This window comes from Hemibagrus wyckioides, linkage group LG19, assembly GCF_019097595.1.
Source record: "Hemibagrus wyckioides isolate EC202008001 linkage group LG19, SWU_Hwy_1.0, whole genome shotgun sequence".
Lineage (NCBI taxonomy): Eukaryota > Metazoa > Chordata > Actinopteri > Siluriformes > Bagridae > Hemibagrus > Hemibagrus wyckioides.
This window is the reverse complement of record NC_080728.1, coordinates 2734679-2760512: the sequence shown is the minus strand read 5'-3', so window position 1 is coordinate 2760512 and position 25834 is coordinate 2734679. Positions and strand designations below refer to the sequence as shown.

General features: G+C 45.2%; 2 protein-coding genes across 9 annotated transcripts in view; both read right to left on the bottom strand.

Moving 5' to 3' along the window:
- The window catches only part of atxn7l1 (ataxin 7-like 1), a 41368-nt gene extending 23085 nt beyond the window's left edge, over positions 1–18283 (bottom strand). For 4 of the 8 annotated variants that reach the window (XM_058416850.1, XM_058416843.1, XM_058416849.1 and 1 more), the window contains exons 1-2: positions 18124–18283; positions 13198–13302 (exon numbers count right to left, since the gene is read on the bottom strand). The gene's annotated coding sequence lies outside the window, so the exon portion shown is untranslated. Of the gene's footprint in view, positions 1–4051; positions 4694–13197; positions 13303–15751; positions 17966–18086 lie in introns of those variants that run through there. The other 4 variants (XM_058416844.1, XM_058416845.1, XM_058416846.1 and 1 more) reach the window with 4 other exon arrangements.
- Positions 18284–19339: 1056 nt separating this feature from the next.
- Positions 19340–23899, bottom strand: sypl1 (synaptophysin-like 1). Its single transcript, XM_058417385.1, has 5 exons — positions 23662–23899; positions 21474–21592; positions 20823–21027; positions 20331–20510; positions 19340–20238 (listed from the first exon to the last, which is right to left on the bottom strand). Exons 1-5 carry the CDS (start codon positions 23731–23733, stop codon positions 20107–20109), a joined length of 708 nt encoding a protein of 235 aa, XP_058273368.1. The 5' UTR covers positions 23734–23899; the 3' UTR covers positions 19340–20106.
- Between the last annotated feature and the right edge of the window lie 1935 nt (positions 23900–25834).

Genomic DNA, 25834 nt, shown 5'->3' with positions numbered 1-25834 from the left:
TAGAAAGGGGTCAGAATACACAGTGCATGATGGGTCAGGGCTGTTTTGGTAGCAAAAGGGGGACCAACACAATATTAGACAGGTGGTCATAAAGTTATGCCTGATCGGTGTATATCTATTTAAAAATGAAGATCTTTGAGTTAAGTAGATTAATAAAAATCTGTCAGGGAAATCAGCCACAAGACGAGCAATCACGTATAATCCCTAATAGATGGGCCTGCCCTGATTACTACTAAGACACAGCACAGTAAAACCAACCTATTTATTTGCAAAACAGATAATAACAGCTCTCACTGCATCCTGGCAGCTGTCAGAATGCTGCCAAACCCAGACATTATTCTGGGTTTTTTGGGACAGTGTGCCTTAGCCAAGAAGTCTTGAGCTGTGTGTAATGGCTGTGCTGTTTGTATTCCTGAAGAGAAAGAGACAGGCCCTGGGGAAGCCTTGTACAATAGAGAGCAGCTGAACAGAGACAAACATTTGAGAACCAGCCCAAGGGCAGTACTCTGACCTCTGACCTGTGTTGTGGTTAGTGAGTGGCCCACTCAGGTGGGAGATATGATGATTCTAGTTCATAAACAATAAAAATATCTTGTAATACTATACACAGTGGTGCTGAAAATAGTTAGAAGTGGCTTCCTGAATATATAACACATAGAAAAGCAACTGAAAATAAGGCATAATAAAAAAAATAAAGAAAACACAAAGCTCTGACTTTGAAAATGTTCAATAAAAATGTAAAATGCAACACAACATACTGTATTCAGTATTTAAAGGTACTGGCCATGTACCTGCCACCTACCCCTGTACTGAACTACTTAAAAAGAAAACTACGTGGAAAAACCCACAGGATTCTCCATTTAACGTCACACATGTAATGATTTTCCGTGAGCATGTGCTCATGTACACATGAATGAAAGAGTGCTTTTGGTGGAATGTATTGTGAGGAAGTCAGGTGACACATCTCCGTCTAAATCTGTGTAAAAATCTGCAGCCATTTAGAAACATTACAAGATCCGCAGAATATCAGAGTCTGTATGAGTTTGTGTCAATTTCTGTGATTCCATATATCCATCCATCTATTCATTCATTCATCAATCTTTCCAAGTATTCATCCATCCATCCATCCATCCATGAACAGTTATCCATCCATCCATCCATCCATCCATCCATCTATCCAAATATCAATCCATCTATCCAAGCATCCATCCATTCATCCTAACATCCATTCATCCATCTATCCAAGAATCTACCCATCTATCCGTCCAAGTATACAACTATCCATCCATCCATCCATCCATCAATCCATCCATCCATCCATCCATCCATCCATCCAATTATCTATCCATCCATTGAAGTATCTATCCATCTATCCAAAGATCAATCCATCTATCCAAGCATCTATCCATTCATCCTAACATCCATCTATCCAAGAATCTACCCATCTATCCATCCAAGTATACAACTATCCATCCATCAATCCCTCTATCCATCCATCCATACATCCATCCATCTAACCAAGTATTCATCCATCCATCCTTCTATACAAGTATTCATCCATCCATCTATCCATCCATCCAAGTATAGAACTATCCATCCATCCAAGTACAGTGAAACCTTGACTTACGAGTGAATCAACTTACGAGTTTTCCGAGATACGAGCCGTCGCTCGGTTGATTTTTTGCTTTAAGATACGAGCCGAGATCTGAGTTACGAGCGAGCGAGCTTACTCCACCCGCCACTCGGTAGCCCAGCGAGTGGTCAGTTCACGTGGTTATCTCTCCAGGTCGTGCGTTGGCGCTGTGTAACGACACTTCCTCAATCATTTTCCAAACATTTTTAAAGGGAGGAAGAAACAAACCTCCTTGGACAGGTTTTTATTGAAACACCCTTAAAGTGAAAGCGAGGAAAGTGTGGAGAAAAAGGCAGAAGTCAGTGAAGAAGAAGATTAAGTGAAGTGAAAAAAAAAATTAAAACAAACAAAAAAAGTAGCAATTAAGTTTAGCGATAAAGTGTAGCATAGTGTGTAAGTTAAATTTAGCAATTAATTGTAGCATTAAGTGTGTAGCGAGTAAGTTAAGGTAAGCGATAGAGCACGAAATGAAAAACTCCGCCACCCTCCTCCGCCAATCTCCTCCCCCTCCGCCAGCATCTTCATCTTTCGTCTTCGTCGTTTATTTCTTTACATTCTCTTTTATTATGTATTATTATTTTTTGTATACATTATTTGTTATTTATAAAGTACATTTTTCTTATTTAAAAAAACACGTAACAAAAAAAATGGGTGTGGTTTTTGGGGGGATGGAACGGATTAATAGCATTTCAATTCATTTTAATGGAGAAATTTAATTTGATATACAAGCAAATTGAGTTACGAGCTCGGTCACAGAACCAATTAAACTAAGTCAAGGTATTACTTGTTGAACTATCCATCCATCCATCCATCCATCCATCCATCCATCCATGAATCTGTTGCCAACATGATCCAAATATCCACCCATCCAATTATCCATCCATCCATCCACCCTAACATCCATACATCTATCCATTTATCCAAGAATCCACCCATCTAGCCATCCAGGTATACAACTATCCATCCATCTGTCTATCCATTCATCTATCCAAGTATCCATCCAAGTATCCATCCATGCATCCATCCAAATATACAGCTATCTATCCATCCATCCAAGTATCCATCTATTCATCCATCCATGTAAGTATCTTGCTGGGAAGTGTACTCTGTCTGAAATGGTCATTAGGACAAAGGTGTTCTTCTATCTAGGTGTTATTCTTTTTCTATAGAGAAATTAGTTCAGTTGTCCAGTTGAGAATATAGTCTCAAAACAAAAACACTTAAAAAATCATCATCATGTTGTGATCTTGTCGTGAAACTCGTGATATGTCATGATGGTTTCCTGAATGTCTCTGCTGAGGTGAGTGTACTCAGTGCTCAGGTGTGTCAATAGCTCTGTAGGAGTCTGAAACAGCTGGAGCTGCACTGGATCAAAGTCCACCTACTTCTGCGGACAGCCACATCAGCCATATCACGGCCTGGTGTGAAGGGGTTTTTGTTTGTGTTCACGTACAAATAATGAGAATTAACCCAAGCGTCCTAAAAACCTACTTTAAGTACTTCAGTGTATTTTAACAGTGCACGTTTTTCTGCACTGTGCATGTGTACTGACTAACACTGTCTTTATAAAGATAATGATTTCTTTGTGTAGGAAGTGTTTCTGTGTGAGAGAATGAGGAGAAATAAAAATGCTTAACAGGATAAACTACAGATTTTTATATCATGCAGCATAATGAGCTCTTACACGGGCATTCATTAAGAACAGTGTTTTGTAGGGAATAAGGTGGGTTCCATTTTAGAAAGATTTTTTTACTCCTTGATTTTTTTAAAATAACAATTCCAAACTCTAGAAGCAAATTTGATAAAGTTTAAAAAGCACAAACTGTTATCATGAACTAGTTTTTGACATTTGTCAGAAATGTGTGTGTGTGTGTTGGTTAGCATTAGTGTTTGTGTAGCCAGACAAGCCACAGAAACCAGAAACAGATCAACGACACCACATATTTTCATAAAAGTCTCTCCTTCTCTCTCTCTCCTTCTCTCTCTCTCTCTCTCTCTCACACACACAGACACACACAGACCGATCAGCTGCCTGTTTATATCCGGTCGCCAAAATGCAGGAAGACAACCGCCAGCTAGGCCTAGCCCTGGCCTGGTACACACACCATGCAGACACACACACACACGCACATACACACACACACGCACACACACACACACACACACACATACACACGCACACACATACACACGAACGCACACACACACACACGCATGCATACAAGCACACAGAGTCACGTTTTAATTAAAAACTTCAAAAAGACACTGCACTGAGAATGAAACCACACCAAGAAAAAGCCTCTCTCACACACACACACACACACAAGCAGCATCTCCTCTGTCAGCAGCCGACACGAACAAAACAGACAGCGAGAGAAGCAGAGAGCGGGAAAAGAATAATGGATGAGCGTGTCTTACAGCCTGCAGATCTCGCTCTCTCTCTCACTCTCCTGTCTGTCAGCTGGAGGTTTGGAGCTGAGTAGCCGGGAGTCACTGACCCCTGTGCTGTGCCCTGACAGCCTGGCATCTGCATTGTGCCTCAGTGTCTCAGCCTGGGTACTGGGGAGGAGCTGAAGCGCTGACACACACACACACACACACACACACACAGAACCTTTTCACAACTGCCCCTCCTCACTACAGTTACAGCCAGCAGGGGGCTGAAGCTGAACGCACGCTGTCGAAAGTTTCCATGTGTGTCACCACCTACTGCACACACAGCTTCACTTTGCCAGAGCATGTGGGCGGGGCACCAGAGCAGCCAATAGGAGCCGAGCAGAGCAAAAACGAAAGTAAACAACAATCTGCTGACAGAGAAGAAACGCTGTCACGCTCTCACACGCACTCTCACACACACTCCCTCTCACACACACTCTCACACACACACTCCCTCTCACACACACTCTCACACGCACTCTCTCATACACTCGCACACACTCATACACACTCCCTCTCACACACACACTCACACACACTCACTCTCACACGCACTCTTACGCACACTCTCACGCACACTCACTCTCACGCACACTCACTCTCACGCACACTCACTCTCACGCACACTCACACACACGCACTCTCACGCACTATCACACACACTATCACACACACTCACTCTCACGCACTCTCACACACACGCACTCTCACACGCACACACTCTCACGCACTATCAAACACACTTCCTCTCACACACACACTCACTCTCACGCACTCTCACACACACTATCACACACACTCACTCTCACGCACTCTCACACACACTCCCTCTCACACGCACACACTCTCACACACACTCTCACACACACACTCACTCTCACACGCACTCTCACACACACTATCACACACACTCACTCTCACACACACTCCCTCTCACACGCACACACTCTCACACACACTCTCACACACACTCACTCTCACACGCACTCTCACACGCACTCTCACACGCACTCTCACACGCACTCACTCTCACGCGCACTCACTCTCACGCGCACTCACTCTCACACGCACTCACTCTCACGCACTCACTCTCACGCACTCACTCACACACACGCACTCTCACACGCATTCTCACACACACTCCCTCTCACACACTCTCACACACACGCACTCTCACACGCACTCTCACACACACTCCCTCTCACACGCACTCTCACGCACACTCTCACACGCACTCTCACACACACTCCCTCTCACACGCACTACCTTACACACACTCTCACACACACTCCCTCTCACACGCACTCCCTCTCACACACTCTCACACACACTCCCTCTCACACACACTCTCACACACACTCCCTCTCACACACACTACCTCACACACACTCCCTCTCACACACACTACCTCACACACACTCTCACACACACTCCCTCTCACACACACTACCTCACACACACTCTCACACACACTCCCTCTCACACACACTCCCACACACACTCCCACACACACACTCCCTCTCACACGCACTCCCTCTCACACGCACTCCCTCTCACACACTCCCTCTCACACGCACTCCCTCTCACACACACTCCCTCTCACACACACTCCCTCTCACACACACTCCCACACACACTCCCACACACACTCCCTCTCACACGCACTCCCTCTCACACACACTCTCACACACACTCCCTCTCACACACACTACCTCACACACACTCTCACACACACTCCCTCTCACACGCACTCCCTCTCACACGCACTCCCTCTCACACGCACTCCCTCTCACACACTCCCTCTCACACGCACTCCCTCTCACACACTCCCTCTCACACGCACTCCCTCTCACACGCACTCCCTCTCACACGCACTCCCTCTCACACACACTCCCTCTCACACACACTCTCACACACACTCCCTCTCACACACACTCCCTCTCACACACACTCCCTCTCACACACACTACCTCACACACACTCTCACACACACTCCCTCACACACACTCTCACACACACTCCCTCACACACACTCCCTCTCACACACACTCCCACACACACTCCCACACACACTCCCTCTCACACACACTCTCACACACACTCCCACACACACACACTCTCACACACACTCTCACACACACTCTCACACACACTCTCACACACACTCACACACACACTCCCTCTCACAATCCCTCTCACACACACTCTCACTAACACTCCCTCTCACACACACTCTCACACGCACTCCCTCTCACATGCACTCCCTCTCACACACACTCTCACACACACTCCCTCTCACACACACTCCCTCTCACACACACTCTCACACACACTCCCTCTCACAATCCCTCTCACACACACTCTCACACGCACTCCCTCTCACACGCACTCTCACACGCACTCTCACACGCACTCACTCTCACACGCACTCACTCTCACGCACACTCACTCTCACGCGCACTCACTCTCACGCAGTCACTCTCACACACACTCCCTCTCACACGCACTCTCACACACACTCCCTCTCACACACTCTCACACACACTCCCTCTCACACGCACTCTCACACGCACTCTCACGCACACTCTCACACGCACTCTCACACACACTCCCTCTCACACGCACTACCTTACACACACTCTCACACACACTCCCTCTCACACGCACTCCCTCTCACACGCACTCCCTCTCACACACTCTCACACACACTCCCTCTCACACACACTCTCACACACACTCCCTCTCACACACACTACCTCACACACACTCTCACACACACTCCCTCTCACACACACTCTCACACACACTCCCTCTCACACACACTACCTCACACACACTCTCACACACACTCCCTCTCACACACACTCCCACACACACTCCCACACACACTCTCACACACACACACTCCCACACGCACTCCCTCTCACACGCACTCCCTCTCACACGCACTCCCTCTCACGCACTCCCTCTCACACGCACTCCCTCTCACACACACTCCCTCTCACACACACTCTCACACACACTCCCTCTCACACACACTCCCTCTCACACACACTACCTCACACACACTCTCACACACACTCCCTCACACACACTCCCACACACACTCCCACTCACACACACTCTCACACACACTCTCACACACACTCCCACACACACACACACACTCCCTCTCACAACTCTCACACACACTCTCACACACACTCTCACTAACACTCCCTCTCACACACACTCTCACACGCACTCCCTCTCACATGCACTCCCTCTCACACACACTCTCACACACACACTCTCACACACACTCTCACACACACTCTCACAATCCCTCTCACACACACTCTCACACACACTCCCTCTCACACTCCCTCTCACACTCCCTCTCACACTCCCTCTCACACACACTCACTCACACTCACTCACACTCCCTCTCACACTCCCTCTCACACTCCCTCTCACACTCCCTCTCACACACACTCCCTCTCACACACACTCCCTCTCACATGCACTCCCTCTCACACGCACTCCCTCTCACACGCACTCTCACACGCACTTTCACACACACTCTCACACACACTCTCACACACACTCTCACACATACACTCCCTCTCACACACACCCTCACACACACTCACTCTCACGCACTCACTCTCACATGCACTCTCACACACACACTCTCACACACACTCTCACACATACACTCCCTCTCACACACACCCTCACACACACTCACTCTCACACACACTTTCACGCACTCTCACTAACACTCCCTCTCACACACACTCTCACACACACTCTCACTAACACTCCCTCTCACACACACTCTCACACGCACTCCCTCTCACATGCACTCCCTCTCACACACACTCTCACACACACTCCCTCTCACACACACTCTCACACACACTCTCACTAACACTCCCTCTCACACACACTCTCACATGCACTCCCTCTCACATGCACTCCCTCTCACACACACTCTCACACACACTCTCACTAACACTCCCTCTCACACACACTCTCACACACACTCTCACTAACACTCCCTCTCACACACACTCTCACACACACTCTCACTAACACTCCCTCTCACACACACTCTCACACACACTCTCACTAACACTCCCTCTCACACACACTCTCACATGCACTCCCTCTCACATGCACTCCCTCTCACACACACTCTCACACACACTCCCTCTCACACACACTCTCACACACACTCCCTCTCACAATCCCTCTCACACACACTCTCACACACACTCCCTCTCACACTCCCTCTCACACACACTCACTCACACTCACTCACACTCACTCACACTCCCTCTCACACTCCCTCTCACACACACTCCCTCTCACACACACTCCCTCTCACACTCCCTCTCACATGCACTCCCTCTCACATGCACTCCCTCTCACACGCACTCTCACACACTCTCACACGCACTTTCACACACACTCTCACACACACTCTCACACATACACTCCCTCTCACACACACCCTCACACACACTCACTCTCACGCACTCACTCTCACATGCACTCTCACACACACACTCTCACACACACTCCCTCTCACACACACTCTCACACATACACTCCCTCTCACACACACCCTCACACACACTTTCACGCACTCTCACACACACACTCTCATGCACTCTCACACACACTCCCTCTCACACACACTCTCTCACACACACACTCTCTCACACACACACTCTCTCACACACACACTCCCTCTCACACACACTCTCTCACACACACACTCTCTCACACACACAGAACCTTTTCACAACTGCCCCTCCTCACTACAGTTACAGCCAGCAGGGGGCTGAAGCTGAACGCACACTGTCGAAAGTTTCCATGTGTGTCACCACCTACTGCACACACAGCTTCACTCTGCCAGAGCATGTGGGCGGGGCACCAGAGCAGCCAATAGGAGCCGAGCAGAGCAAAAACGAAAGTAAACAACAATCTGCTGACAGAGAAGAAACGCTGTCACGCTCTCACACGCACTCTCACACACACTCCCTCTCACACACACTCCCTCTCACACACACTCTCACACACACTCCCTCTCACACACACTACCTCACACACACTCTCACACACACTCCCTCTCACACACACTCCCTCTCACACACACTACCTCACACACACTCTCACACACACTCTCACACACACTCTCACACACACTCCCTCTCACACTCCCTCTCACTCACTCACACTCCCTCTCACACTCCCTCTCACACTCCCTCTCACACTCCCTCTCACACGCACTCCCTCTCACACGCACTCCCTCTCACACTCCCTCTCACACACACTCCCTCACACACACACTACCTCACACACACACTACCTCACACACACTCCCTCACACACACTCCCTCACACACACTCCCTCACACACACTCCCTCACACACACACTCCCTCTCACACACACTCCCTCTCACACACACTCCCACACACACACACTCTCCCTCTCACACACACTCACACACACACTCCCTCTCACAATCCCTCTCACACACACTCTCACACACACTCTCCCTCTCACACACTCACACACACACTCCCTCTCACAATCCCTCTCACACACACTCTCACACACACTCTCACTAACACTCCCTCTCACATGCACTCCCTCTCACATGCACTCCCTCTCACACACACTCTCACACACACTCCCTCTCACACACACTCTCACTCACAATCCCTCTCACACACACTCCCTCTCACACACACTCCCTCTCACACACACTCTCACTCACAATCCCTCTCACACACACTCTCACACACACTCCCTCTCACACTCCCTCTCACACTCCCTCTCACACTCCCTCTCACACTCCCTCTCACACTCTCACACACACTCCCTCTCACACACACTCCCTCTCACACACACTCCCTCTCACATGCACTCCCTCTCACACGCACTCCCTCTCACACGCACTCTCACACACTCTCACACGCACTTTCACACACACTCTCACACGCACTCTCACACATACACTCCCTCTCACACACACCCTCACACACACTCACTCTCACGCACTCACTCTCACATGCACTCTCACACACACTCTCACACACACTCCCTCTCACACACACTCTCACACATACACTCCCTCTCACACACACCCTCACACACACTCACTCTCACACACACTCTCACACACACACTCTCATGCACTCTCACACACACTCCCTCTCACACACACTCCCTCTCACACACACTCCCTCTCACACACACTCTCTCACACACACAGAACCTTTTCACAACTGCCCCTCCTCGCTACAGTTACAGCCAGCAGGGGGCTGAAGCTGAACGCACGCTGTCGAAAGTTTCCATGTGTGTCACCACCTACTGCACACACAGCTTCACTCTGCCAGAGCATGTGGGCGGGGCACCAGAGCAGCCAATAGGAGCCGAGCAAAAACGAAAGTAAACAACAATCTGCTGACAGAGAAGAAACGCTGTCACGCTCTCACACGCACTCTCACACACACTCCCTCTCACACACACTCCCTCTCACACGCACTCTCACACACACTCCCTCTCACACACACTCCCTCTCACACACACTCCCTCTCACACGCACTCCCTCTTACACAAACTCTCTCACACACAAACTCACACATACTGTCTCACACACTCTCACACACACACACTCCCTCATGCTCCCTCACACACACACTCACACACACACACTCCCTCATGTTCCCTCACACACACCCTCACACACACTCACTCTCATGCACTCTCACACACACTCCCTCTCACATACACTCACACACACACACTCCCTCTCACACACACTCCCTCATGCTCCCTCACACACACTCTCACACACTCCCTCTCACACACACTCCCTCATGCTCCCTCACACACACTCTCACACACTCCCTCTCACACACACACTCTCACGCACACTCCCTCATGCTCCCTCACACACACTCCCTCTCACATGCACTCCCTCTCACACACACTCCCTCTCACACACACTCCCTCTCACACACTCCCTCTCACACACTCCCTCTCACACACTCTCATGCACACACTCTCACGCACACTCCCTCATGCTCCCTCACACACACTCTCACACACACTCCCTCATGCTCCCTCACACACACTCTCTCACACACACTCTCATACCCGCTCCCTCACACACACTCTCACGCACACTCCCTCATGCTCCCTCACACACACTCCCTCTCACATGCACTCCCTCTCACACACACTCCCTCTCACACACACTCCCTCTCACACACACTCTCTCACACACACACTCTCTCACACACTCCCTCTCACACACTCCCTCTCACACACTCTCACGCACACACTCTCACGCACACTCCCTCATGCTCCCTCACACACACTCTCTCACACACACACTCTCATACCCACTCCCTCACACACACTCTCTCACACACTCCCTCATGCTCCCTCACACACACTCTCACACACACTCCCTCATGCTCCCTCACACACACACTCACACACTCCCTCATGCTCCCTCACACACACTCTCACACACAGTCCCTCATGCTCCCTCACACACACACTCACACACACACACTCCCTCATGCTCCCTCACACGCACTCTCACACACACTCCCTCTCACATACACTCACACACACACTCCCTCTCACACACACACTCCCTCATGCTCCCTCACACACACTCCCTCATGCTCCCTCACACACACTCCCTCATGCTCCCTCACACACACTCCCTCATGCTCCCTCACACACACTCTCACACACACTCTCTCACACACACACTCTCTCACACACACACACACACTCTCACGCACATTCCCTCATGCTCCCTCACACACACTCTCACACACACTCCCTCATGCTCCCTCACACACACTCCCTCATGCTCCCTCACACACACTCCCTCATGCTCCCTCACACACACTCCCTCATGCTCCCTCACACACACTCTCACACACACTCTCTCACACACACACTCTCTCACACACACACTCTCTCACACACTCCCTCTCACACACACACACACACTCTCACGCACATTCCCTCATGCTCCCTCACACACACTCTCACATACACTCCCTCATGCTCCCTCACACACACTCTCACATACACTCCCTCATGCTCCCTCACACACACTCTCTCACACACATACTCTCATACACACTCCCTCACACACACACTCCCTCATACACACTCTCTCTCACACACACTCCCTCATGCTCCCTCACACACACACTCTCACACACACACCCTTCATGCTCCCTCACACACACTCTCTCACACACACACTCTCCCACACACACACTCTCACACACACTCTCACACTCCCTCATGCTCCTTCACACTGTTACACCCTCTATCACACACACTCCTTCGCTTTCTCACACACACTTCCTCACACTCCCTCACGCTCTTACACACTATCTTACACACTCCCTCGCTCTCTCACACACACTGTCTCACACTCCCTTGCTCTCACACTCTCACACACACTCATTCTCTCACGATCTGTTACTCTCCCTCACATGCTCCCACACTCTTACAGGCGCTCTCTCACTCTCTCTCTCTCACAGACACACACACACACACACCCTCCCATTCTCCCGCTCTCTCTCACATGCTCTTTCCCTCATGCTCCTACACACTTGCTCTTACACATTCTCACATACTCTCTCACACTCTTGCACAGTCCCTTGCACAGTGTCTCGCACATACTCTCTCTCTCTCTCTCTCTCTCTCTCTCTCTCTCTCTCAAAGCCACAAAACGAGCTCCAATCATCCAACACCTGGGAAATCCCCAGATCTAATGTAAAACCAGTCAAATATATTCCAGTCAGTCATTTACAAGCTGCTCTTGAGAATAAACACAGATTTCCTCTGCAGGTCTTCATCAGTCCTGCCTTGTTCCACTGAGCAGGTAGCACAGCACACACTGCTGTTAAATTCCAGCACTAATATCCAGCACTAATATCATGACACCACTGCCTTCACAAAACAAGTGGAAAAAACTCAACAACCAAAACAAACATGCTTCATATCAGTTCCTCCAGCATTGTGTGACATCACAACACACATTCACCCAAATCATCATCAGCTTGCAGAGATCCACACACACTGGCTTACCGTAATGGTTTGGGAAGCCCACGAGTTCAACACCAGGCTGGTAAACATTGCATTCGGTGCGAGAGACATGCCCACAGGCTGAGATCTGACCATACACGTGCATATCTGTAGGGGAGAAAGGAAGATCATCAGTTCCACAGGATAAATGTGAGAGGGTCATATTCATGATCTTTATAACTAAACTGCTCTTTTACAGAGTTTTATCCTCATGCATGAATCAGCTGTAACACCTCCAGCACAGTGGACTTTATTCCATTCAGTAAATTGTGGCGGTCAGTTAACGAAATATCATCATCTGTAGTTTACTGAGGATTAATAAAACTGTTGTTATTGGATAGTTATTAGTAGCAATGGTGCTGATGATACTAGTGATTTTTTTTGTTCTAGGCAGACAAGGAGAAGTGTGTACTGGAGGCATGAAGAAAGAGACCAAGACCAAGATCTGCCCTGCTGCCCCCTCCCAGTGCTAACATCAGAGACAAATACACACTGGTGATGATTTAGGCTGCGTCTCAATCTGCTCCCTAGTTCAGTAGTCAGGGTACCGATCAGGGGGTCGGCCATTTTAAGGGCTCTCTCTCTTTCTCTCTCACTGTCTCTCTCTCTGTCACTCTCTCTTTCTGTCACTCTCTTTCTCTCTCTCTCTGTCACTCTCTCTTTCTGTCTCTCTTTCTCTCTCTCTGTCACTCTCTCTCTTTCTGTCTCTCTCTCTGTCACTCTCTCTCTTTCTGTCACACTCTCTGACACTCTCTCTCTCTGTCACACTCTCTGACACTCTCTCTCTCTGTCACACTCTCTGACACTCTCTTTCTCTCTCTCTCTGTCTCTCTCTCTCTCTGTAACACTCTCTGACACTCTCTCTCTGTCACACTCTCTGACACTCTCTTTCTCTCTCTCTCTGTCTCTCTCTCTCTCTGTAACACTCTCTGACACTCTCTCTCTGTCACACTCTCTGACACTCTCTTTCTCTCTCTCTCTGTCTCTGTAACACTCTCTGACACTCTCTCTCTGTCACACTCTCTGACACTCTCTTTCTCTCTCTCTGTCACACTCTCTGACACTCTCTTTCTCTCTCTCTGTCACTCTCTCTCTGTCTCTCTCTCTCTGTAACACTCTCTGACACTCTCTCTCTTTCTCTTTCTCTGTCACTCTCTCTCTTTCTGTCTCTCTCTCTCTGTCACACTCTCTGACACTTTCTTTCTCTATCACAAAATCCTTTTCCTAATAAAAATCCCACAATGCATGGCAAAAACCCCAGCATGCTTGGTATGATCTCTTACTGGAAATGACATCATATTTTATCTTCATCTCCAAATGTAAGTAGTGTTCTGTTTTGTTTAATTCAACTCAATTTCAATTCAATTGATTTGTATAATGCTTTTAACAACAGACATTGTTTATTTTTATTTTTTTTATTTTGAAAAACCCACTAAGTAAAAATGTTACAGGAATATGTTACAGAAGTTATAATTCTCATTGACAAAACACTGACGAAAATGTCACAAAGATGGCTCCTGTCTCTTGTTGTGATGCACGCTGCCGGAAATGGAGACATCTGTGTCCCAATGTGTAGCGGACTAGGGAGCTGATTGAGAAACATCCACACGCTTAGGGAAAAAATGTATTTATAAAAGCATGAAAGAAACTGCCTCGGATTCTGCCAAGGCAAATAAGAGTAGTGTAGTTTCCTGCATGGGCCACGTGCCTAATGAGCCCCGGTGCCAGAACCCAATCTTAGAAAACCCTTCTTTAGTGAGATCTGGACAGACAGTCAATTCCCCAGCTGCTGAATGAAGCCACCATATCATGACCAGGTCTGTCCACACTCCTGGGGTCATTACACACCATTTACAGCTCCAGCAGACAAACATAAACATCTCTTATATAAAATAATCATCCAGGCAATCCCAGACCTGGAATAAGTGTGGAGTCAGCACAATCATTCTGCTGTTGATCAAATTAATAGTATTTTATTGTAAAAAAGTCAAATCATTTATTCAATAATGAATGAAAACATCTAGAGAAAACTATTCTTCAGTCTGCTGACGTTAAACAGGAATTCAGCCGGACGATTTAAAACTGAGGGCATGAAGCCTTTATTATCACCACACATACATTACATCACAGTGGAATGCTTTTCTCTACATAGCCCAGCTGTGGGGTCAGAGTGCAGGGGCAGTTATGATACAGCACCCTGGAGCAGAGAGGGTTAACTGTTGCTCAGGTGCCCAACAGTGGAGATTGGTGGTGCTGGGGCTTGAACCCCGTTTTTTGTGGATGTTTCTGCTCACTCAGTTATTTCTCTTTGCACTCAACCTTTTTTCCCCCAAAAAACTTCAAAATCTAAACTAAAAAGGTCATTCAAACCTTGTAGGCTTTTAATTTAATGAACACAACAAACAAACCATTTCATTTCATCAGCACTCAGGAGGCTCAGGAGTGGTCAGACCCAATGCAAATAAATGTCGCCTACTGAAAGGCCAGGTGACTTAAACAGGAAGGGAAAAACAAAAGAAAGGCAAAGTTTGCATAGATTTAAGCAATCCCAACACACCTGAGTCTGTGTTCCTGTTCTGTTACTGGACCAGGGAGTGTTGAGAAACTGTGACTTTTTGACATAAAGATATTAAAAATGGTGGACTGCATGCAGGCGTGGCATCAGGCTACAGCAGATGTGAGGTAGAGATATTTTACATTATCACAATCATTTATTACCATGGTATCATGAAAATAAACAATATATTTCTTTACTTTTCACAATATACTGTACATCACAGTTCACTCATTGTGTGCCTGAATGAATTTGTCATGCAAGTGTGTGCTGCCCTGAAAGCATGAAATATTCAACAGAAATCGCAATACATCATTAATAAAATATAAAGTAACATATGCTATTGAACACAGTGATTAAAAATGTAAACAAAATATTGTTCAGTTCTTTCTAATTTATTTTTTATCAACATGTTTTAACCATTTCAGGACTCTTCCACATGCCTATGGTGAAAGATATTATTATCTTCATATTAATATAATAATAATAATCACTGAACAATGATAAATATTAAATCCCTCACTACTGTTCCCAATGTCCAATTACTCATCACTACTGTTCCCAATGTCCAATTACTCATCACTACTGTTCCCAATGTCCAATTACTCATCACTACTGTTCCCAATGTCCAATTACTCATCACTACTGTTCCCAATGTCCAATTACTCATCACTACTGTTCCCAATGTCCAATTACTCATCACTACTGTTCCCAATGTCCAATTACTCATCACTACTGTTCCCAATGTCCAATTGTTCACCACTGCTGTTCCCAATGTCCAATTACTCATCACTACTGTTCCCAATGTCCAATTACTCATCACTACTGTTCCCAATGTCCAATTACTCATCACTACTGTTCCCAATGTCCAATTGTTCACCACTGCTGTTCCCAATGTCCAATCACTCATGACTACTGTTCCCAAAAGACAATCACTGCTGCTTCTAGTGCCCAATCACTTATTACAACCATTTCCAACAGTCACTGATCACTACTGCTCTCAATGCCCAATCACTCATCACCTACTGTCCAGTGATCACTACTGTTCCCAACACCCAATTACTCATCACTACTGTTCCCAATGCCCAATCACTCATCACCTACTGTCCCTAATGTCCAATCACTCATCACTACTGCTCTCAATGCCCAATCACTCATCACCTACTGTCCAATCAGTGATCACTACTGTTCCCAACACCCAATCACTCATCACTACTGTTCCCAACACCCAATTACTCATCACTACTGTTCCCATTGCTGACTCACTACTCACTACTGTTCCCAATGCCCACTCACTGCCCACTACTATTCCCAGCACCCAGGCACTCATCAAGACTGTTCCCAACAGACAATCACTACTGTTCCCAACACCTAATTACTCATCACTGATGTTCCCATTGCTGGCTCACTGATCACTACTTTTCCTAACACCCACTGACTGACCACTACTCTTCCCAGCGCCCACTCACTGACCACTACTGCTCTCCACAATAATTAAAGTTGTGTACTTCATGACTCCTCACTATGACTGCCTGTTTTATTCTGCATTCCTGACAGCTATAGTGCATTTTATTGTAAAAGGTCAGTATGTGTGGTGACCGAAGAGGATTTCTGTCTATAAAAAAATAAACGTGAATGTGTTATATTCTATTCTAATTTAAAAAAAAAAACCTTTCAAATCTGTATAAAAAAAACCTTCAGTCTTCATATCTACCTTTATTTACAAGTTGATAATGACTGCATAAATAAATAAGCTTCTTTTTGAAGGTGCTTGCTCTGCCGTCCCCTGAAATCAGCTGGACACACACACACACTGAAGTTCACAGTAACACAGGAGAGAGAAACGCCCACTGACCTCTCAGTAATACTCTCTTACTGACCTTTCTGTCATTTCACCTGATGGACATGTAAAGAAAATAAAACGGCGTAGTTATTTATTTATTTATTTTCGACTGAAACTTCATCTAACAGTAGCTAGGTGGCTGTCTCGATCAGGCGAAACGGCTCTGCACGGCACACACACACACGCACGCACGCACACACACACACACACACGCACACGCACGCAGGCCAAACTTGGACATACTCGCAGTGGTGTGTGTCACTCAAACGCGCATCGCAAAAAGTAAAGCCGAAGCGTGTGAAGGCGACATGGCGGCCGCCTGCAGCAGCACCGACTGGACTGTGTTTAAAATTCCCACTCTGTCCATTTTGCTCTGTCTTTGAGGTCCGTGGAGGACACGCAGCTACTAGCGCAATCTCAGTTGAAAAAATAAAAATAAATATATATATATGTATATAAATAAATATATAATTGGATAACAAGTGCAAAACATACGTCAGTTACGGCGAACACAACGACAGCGTACACCTACTGTCCACGGAGTAGAAGTCTGCCGCGTTGGTGAGGACTGGACACGGTTTGCTCATGAACGGGTCCAGACTTAGTAGTTGGCGAACCAGCGTCGCCATTGCTCTTCCTTCTTGTTGCTTGCTTTTTTTTCCCCTTTCCTTCGCAGCCAGCCGAACCAGAATGGCGAAACGCGTGACGTCATGCTCGGCTATGTTCGGCTCAGATCGTCGCTGCTCTAGTTCAAGATTTTACCTCATCTTACCACATGGTCTCATTTTGAATGCGGACAAAAAAAGACACCAAACCTTACACGTCCAGTTAATTCGTGTCGGAGTGTGAATGAATGAACTGATACATGTCCAAAAGTATGTGCACCCCTGCCCATAACTCATATGTGGCTCTTCTTACAATGTTAGAGGCTTACAGTTGTCTTTGTACACTCTACCATCACAATTTCTCTTTATTGGAACTAAGAGATGTTCCAGCATGACAAAGCCCCTGAGCTCCATGAAGACATGGGGTGTTAAGGACATGGAAGAACTGAACTCAACCCCACTGAACACCTTTGGGATGAACTGGAACACCAACTGAACCCTCCTCGCACTTACAACATCAGTGTCTGATCTCACTAATGCTCTTGTAGCTGAATGATCACTAATCCCCACAGACACACTCCAACATCTAGTGATGAAACCTTCACAGAGTGCATTATAACAGCACAGTAATGCTATAGTAATGCAGTGCCATGGGAACAGGATGTACATCAAGCACATTTGAGTGGTCAGGTGTCCACATACTTTTGGCCACAACGGGTATCATATTAATATAATAAAATCTGAATTATATACTGCTGATTTAGACATCCTGGGAATTTACCATTAATATATATAATACATAAATTTATTATAAAAACGTGAATTAAATATAATATAATGATGGCCAATATGTTTTTTCCTGTAAAGACATATTGAAGCTTATCAGATTAATGAATTCATCCGTCTGTTGCTATAAAAAGACCAGCGTCTGAAATAAAGCTTAAGCTCTCTTGCTGGAATATTGGGGCTTTTCTCTTCAACAGAAATGTTTTGTTTGTTCCCAAGATGAATGCTAATCAGTGAAGTCACAGGGTAATAGGGCAAACAAAAGGTGTTTTATACCCACATTTGCCCACATTTCTTCAGTGAATGAACGAGCTTTCTCCCCTAGTGTTACACCATTAGATAAAAATACCAACCCAGTTTCTCAGATCTTAGATCAATCTCAGTTTTATTCATTAAATATAAAAGATATTGCAACAAAAAGGCATTAAACGTCATAAACATTCACAGATATATAAGTAGTCAGAAAAAAAAACAATTCACAATGTTCAAAATGTACAAGATTTCTCCAAGTGAAATACTTTCCTAAAGCAACATCACTTCAGTTCTTCCTGGATCTGATATCAACAGTGCTGCTCCCACTCCTCAGTCACTCCCAATAAGCTTAAACTGGGTTAAATGGTGGACTACACCCAGTTATGTTCAATGTTCCAGTATATATAATTAAATATATGATATGAAATTGCACAGGTAAGTAAAAAACCTTTTTCTCAGCAGTGGTAGATGGTAAACTGGTGTACATTAGCGTTTGGTAAAAATAGATGTCGTTCTAAGAAGATATTCAACTTGAAGAAATTACATTCACCTCTAAATGAAAACTATTTCAAAATAATTCATAACAAACTTTGTTTTACTAAAAGGCTCGCATACAACATAATACTTGTGGCAAATGTAAGGAAATCTATGCTGAGGTTATATGTATGCAAGAATAGAAAAATTGGCAAAAAAAGCTGGACAAAAGTTTATGTTGACTATATTTAAAAATTTTTTTAAAGAATATGAGTATGAGGAGAAAAGAAGCAGAAAATTCTTACACAAATGAGACAGATTCCTAACTCACTTTTGAAACAAAAGAGTCCATGGAGTTTGTGGGTCGATACGGTCATGTGCTTGCCTGGGAGATGCCTCTAGATAGGGCCAGGGCCCCGGCCACGCTCTGCCTCCTGTCGAGAACTGCGCTTCTGTGAATGCCAACATGTTTCCTTGTAAACAAACCAGGCATTACCACTCCAGATGATCAGGTTCAGGAAGCCAAACACCTACACAAAGCAAAAATGTAACATAAAAACACCATGTAAAATCTGCAAATCAATATTTTGTAATGAAGAAGAAATGGTATCCACATCCGTACCACTGATATATCCAGCGTGCGCATGCTGGAAAATTCAGTGACCTCACAGTTGACCTGAGACTTCAGACTGGTGCAGATGCCCTCCGTCCCGGTGGCATGCTTGACTTTCTGCAGCCCTTGTGCCCAGGCTGATGAGCAGACCAGCCACAGAAACGCAAATGCTGCTGTCACCAAAAAATCCTACAAATCACAGACAGAAACATTCTCCATAGCTGCTGGCTGTAAATGTGTGATGTTCAGATGAAGGAGTACGAGACACACAGACTGGGCGAACATGCAGCATTTATCGAATTGAGAGAATTTTCCAAAGTGTCCTCTTTCGCTTTAATTGCTGCTGCTGCTGAGAGCGTCACACTTTTGTGTATCATCTTTCCAGGTGGAATCAGGTGTGTCTCCTGCTTGGTTGGAAAGAAAACCTGCACCACACCAGCCCTTAGCAGATAAGACCCTTAGTATAGATAATAAACCGGATTCAACAATACTCATACTCACAAACACTGGGCCAAAGTCAGAATCCCGGTACACGTGCATGTAGCCCACGTACACCAGCAGAGCTATCATGCAATAGAGGAACGCCAGGACAGCCACGGCCACGAAAAACTCAACAGAGGATGAAGAATCCCCCATCAGATGTGTGGCAGACATGGTGCGGTTGCACAGAGTCGCATTGTCTTCAACCAACAGCACCTGGTTTAACCTGAACACAACAGAAATAAGTTTCAAAATCTTAAGAATCAGCCAGGAACCATGTGGATGGTTAAAAAAATCTGAAGTGGATTTAAAAAACATTTGGAAACTCTGACTTTATATTAGTCGGTTTTCTAATGTGTTATTTTACACACTCAGGAGCATGAAATGCTTAATGGATAATATCTGCATAAATCTGTCTGAATACATAAATAAGTACACAAATAAATATGGTCTAATGTTAGTATGTTATAAAAAAAAATACTTTTAGATTTGTTTTATAAAAAGACTACTCTGTCTGAACTCTCCAGGGGGTATTACAGGGGTAACATCCTAGTGTGTTATTGTGATGTCATAATTTATAGACTATAGCCCTACAACATGATATTATAGTTTCCCGTCATGATAATAACAGTGTATTAAAGTGAATATGAAGTGAAAGGTAGTGAAACCTACCTGAATGGGTATGTAAAAGTGACATTAAGGGTCTCATTTTTTCCTTCACCACATAACAGGGAAATCACATTCCTGCCACTGTAACCACCGCAGCATCCAAAAGCAAACATAGCTGCAAACTGGTTAGAAAGACAAACAGATCATGTATAAAAGCTGTTAACACTGAACAATGACTAGATACGGCTGTCATCAATTCAAATGGCTTTTTATTATCTTTATAGCTTGTATACATAGAGCATGCACTATGTGCTATGTAAATAAGAGTAGAAGCCATTGTAATAGTAAAAGTTGTCTCATAGCAGCTAAAGGTTTTCTCATGTGAGCATAAGCAGGACAGGTATGTCAGCGCTAGCTCAGTGGTTAAGGCACTGGATTACTGACTGGAAGGCCATGAACTCAAGGCCCTTAATACTCAACTGCTCAGTCTTTATGCCCTAGAGAAGGCTTTCCAAAAGTACTTTTTTCATCATTTAACGAGCTAAAGTTATTGATCAAATCTGTGCCAAGTAAACCAGGATGTCCTTATTCAATTAAACACACATATTCACACACTGCTCATTAACTCAGTGATAAGCGTTAGTCTGGTGCTGTAGTTAACTCTTCTCAGTCTTAAGGTATAATTTTGTGTTATGAATTATCATCTCACTGCAAGTCGAAGCATGGTGATAAATGAATGAGGAGGAGCAAAGCAAACGGGTGGGGCACAGCGAGGGGACGGAGCGTGGGATTGAAGAGGATGCAGAGGGTATTTCTCTTCGGCTAGGGTTACAATCAGTGTCCATTTTTTAAATACATATCTTCTGATGTATCTATTGCATTTTTGTACATATCTAGCCAATCAGGAACATTTTACTGGGGCACAGATAAATTACCTGTGTATATATATATATATATATATATATATATATATATATATATATATATATATATAGTAGCTACGCAGTTAAGGTCTATTTATGTGTTCAATTTATCCAGCAGCTTTCTAACATCCTTGGTGGCTTTAGACAGTATGTAACACAACTGACCACCAACATTATCCACAGTTTGGGGGCCGTGTCACTACAGGAAACAGTTAAAACAGCTTGTGGCCGTGAAATAAACTTGGAGAAGCTCAGAAATGTAGACAGGATGGCAGCATAGCAGTGAAGTGTTACAAAATAGCTGATTCTGAACACAGGAAGCAATAGCAAATCCAATCTAGCTAAAACAGCATGGGTTTGATATGAGCTGATTGTCCTAGTGTGTGTTAATACTCTTGCAGCTCATGTATTAGAGTCTGTTCAGAGTTTTATCTGATAGACCAATACAGAAAACCTTTTAATGATCATTGTGAGAGCGAGCGTGCTAATGCCTTTAAGGTTGAGCTCAAATCCCAGAATGAACAGATGTTGTTTTGCACCTCAATCACAAGCTGCTTAAAGTTCAAAGTATCCACAATCAAAGCAAAAATATCTCAGCTCAGTCCTCCATGGTGAGTTATATTACATATCCTTTTCCCACTCTGCAGTTTTTTTGTTTAAACATCTGGTATACAGTTTTGTATCCAGGTTTGCTGAATCACCATCTTCTGCACAGAGCAGACTTCTGCCAGATGTTCTGCTGCTTTGTAGGAGCTGTGTGCTGACTCATTAACTTGGTGATTCATTATGGCAACTTTTTTCTAGAAAAAGTGCAATATTTTGTAGTGGCATGTGACCACAGGAATAAAACCTGAGCAGGATGCGCCTTCCTATAGTGATTTACAGTACATCCGCTCGGTTTTGCCTTTTATATTTATCTAACGAAAAAAAAGCAAAACAAGGAGGATCCTCCTGCTAGTCTGAGGAATGTGCGTGGTGCTGGTAAAAGCAGTCCTGCTGCATGTCCGGCTGAGGCTAAACATCTACAAGGAGCTCATCGAAGACTGCTGAAGATCCATCGAGGATTACAGTGAATACAAATAAAACGAACAAGAACTATATAAAGCTTTCCAAAAACTTTGCGCAACGATGACACAAGAGACGCATAAAAAGAAACAACGCAAACACTGTTCATAATTAAAGCTTTTCAAAATAAACAATCCTTACAGCTTGATTATTACTTTAAGTTTTTGTCTTCAGGCCTTAAGGGTTAAATCCAGCAGAAATGGTGCAGCATGGATCAGAGGAGCAGCAGCACCAGTGCGCCCATGCAGCCCTGCTTTACTTACCCACTCCACCAGTTTGATGAAGCCCAGTGGCTCTTTAACTGGGCTCAGGTTTAACCGAAATCCCGTCTGCATCTTTTGTATAAATCCCTCTAGGAGACAAGCAAGAATCTGGTGTGGTTGAAACTTTCTCTCTAAATTCAGATTGCACTTTTTGACAGAGTGACGTGGTTTTTCCTCCCTAACGATGCTGGCGCTCCTCCTCCGCCTCCAGACTTAACTCCACACAGCAGGACTAATCACACCACGACTTAACACACACACACACACACACACACACTGGTTGACGTAAAGTGACGCTAACGACCAACTCATGTGATTTGCTTTTTTTAATTGCACTTTTTCTTAATTAAACAAACCTCTCACATGTGAAGCGGCACCACGCATGCGCTACAGAACTCATGAAATTCTCAACAACTGGAAAAAAGTGCGGTCTGATCTCATTTCTTTTCAAACTGCTCTCATTTTCCCTCAGACTGAACTGGGGATGTTTACATGAATGTAGGTCATTGGAAATAATAATCTGAAATCATGTCCAGAGGCGATAAAGATTAGCCATGTGAATTGGCGCTAAAGGAGAATTCCACAAATTCCTTCTCTGCAACAAAAGCATTGTATTAGAGACAGCTGACACACAGGAAGACCAGAAGAGTGATACAGAAGGGTGTTGTGGGTCTGTGGACACCGGATAACCAGTGTCCATCACATGCACATGCATCCTGAAACCTTCAACAAAGTGACCAGATGATGTAGTATTTGATAGCCTTTAATGTAAATATCCTTGTCATATGATCACCATTTCCTTTCTTATTCTTCACTCTTAAAAATGTTGGTCCTAGCTGGAATACACTAGCAGAATGACGTCACAAGTCAGTCTTCAGACGTGGAAGCAGGGTTTAGTGTCAGAGTTAAAACAGTGAAAAAACTCAACTACACAGTGATCGTTTATTCGATCTGTGGTGTCCATGGCGTATTTTTGGCTTTGTATTTCTAGCTTTAAACTAGTCCGGATTGACAAAAAATTCTCGAGACAATGAACAATGTCTACACTTGAAGGTCTAAGACTGATAGAAAATGACTGAATGAAACAAATTGAGCTTCATGGTTATTCCTGTGATGTCACTTTATCTGAGGACAGACATCCGTGACATTTTTTCAAGCAACTTAGATCACAGAGGCGCTGAAGTTCTTAGCTATTGAGGTGCTTCTCTTAACTTTTATAGTGTTAGCACATGTTGGTGTTATCAGTATGGAGCTACTGGTCACTCCACAAGTGCAGATGATTCCTGTTTTGGTAACGGTGTAGACTCTCAACCTAAGAAGCTGAAAATGTGATCACATTTCTATAATATTAACTCTATGATTAGTCGAGAAAACCCGTGTGTTATTAAGGTTCATCATTGAATGTTATGGGTCAAATGCCGTGGACAACATCGAGCAGTGCTTGTTGTTGGTCCTGCTGGACAGCTAGATAAGGCATGTGAAGGTAAAGCAGAGGTGCTGAAGTAGCACAATGGTCAGGAAAACATAGTGAGCTTAACAAGTGGACAGTGTTGGAGGCTGCAGTGAAACTGGACAGAGTATCGGATATTCTGCATAGATATGGGTGAATGGAAACGACTGCATTTTAGCGAAATCTAACCGCACAAGCTCGGTGGTGGAGGGGTGTGTCCACTCATCCAAACTAATGGTACATATCCACAGGGCAAAGAAGACACACATTAGCATGGGACTGAGAGGTGAGTGCCACACTGAGCAACAAAGCATTACATAGCTAGCTTGTAGGCAGTACAGGAGAGATGGATAACAGGTTGTTGGCTAACGAGTGAGCCGAAGCTGGTAACAGTGGTACTCTGAATGGATCCAAAAAGCATAAAGGATGCTCATCACATCTGAGAAGAGTTAGATGAAATCAGATGATGAGTATGCTGGCAGCTTTAGAGAAGAGGTTACCTGTAGCTGATACACAGATGGGTTTGGGGATTGATATGAATGAGACAAGAAGATGTGAACTATGGCTGTAGATCTGTATTTATACTCACTTTTACTTTATTAGGAAAATCTGCTCATTTATATAGTTATCCAATCAGCCAATCAGATAACAGCAGTACAATCCTGCAGGCCATGATCTTTAGTTAATCTTCACATCAAACATCAGAATGAAGGAAATGTCTGA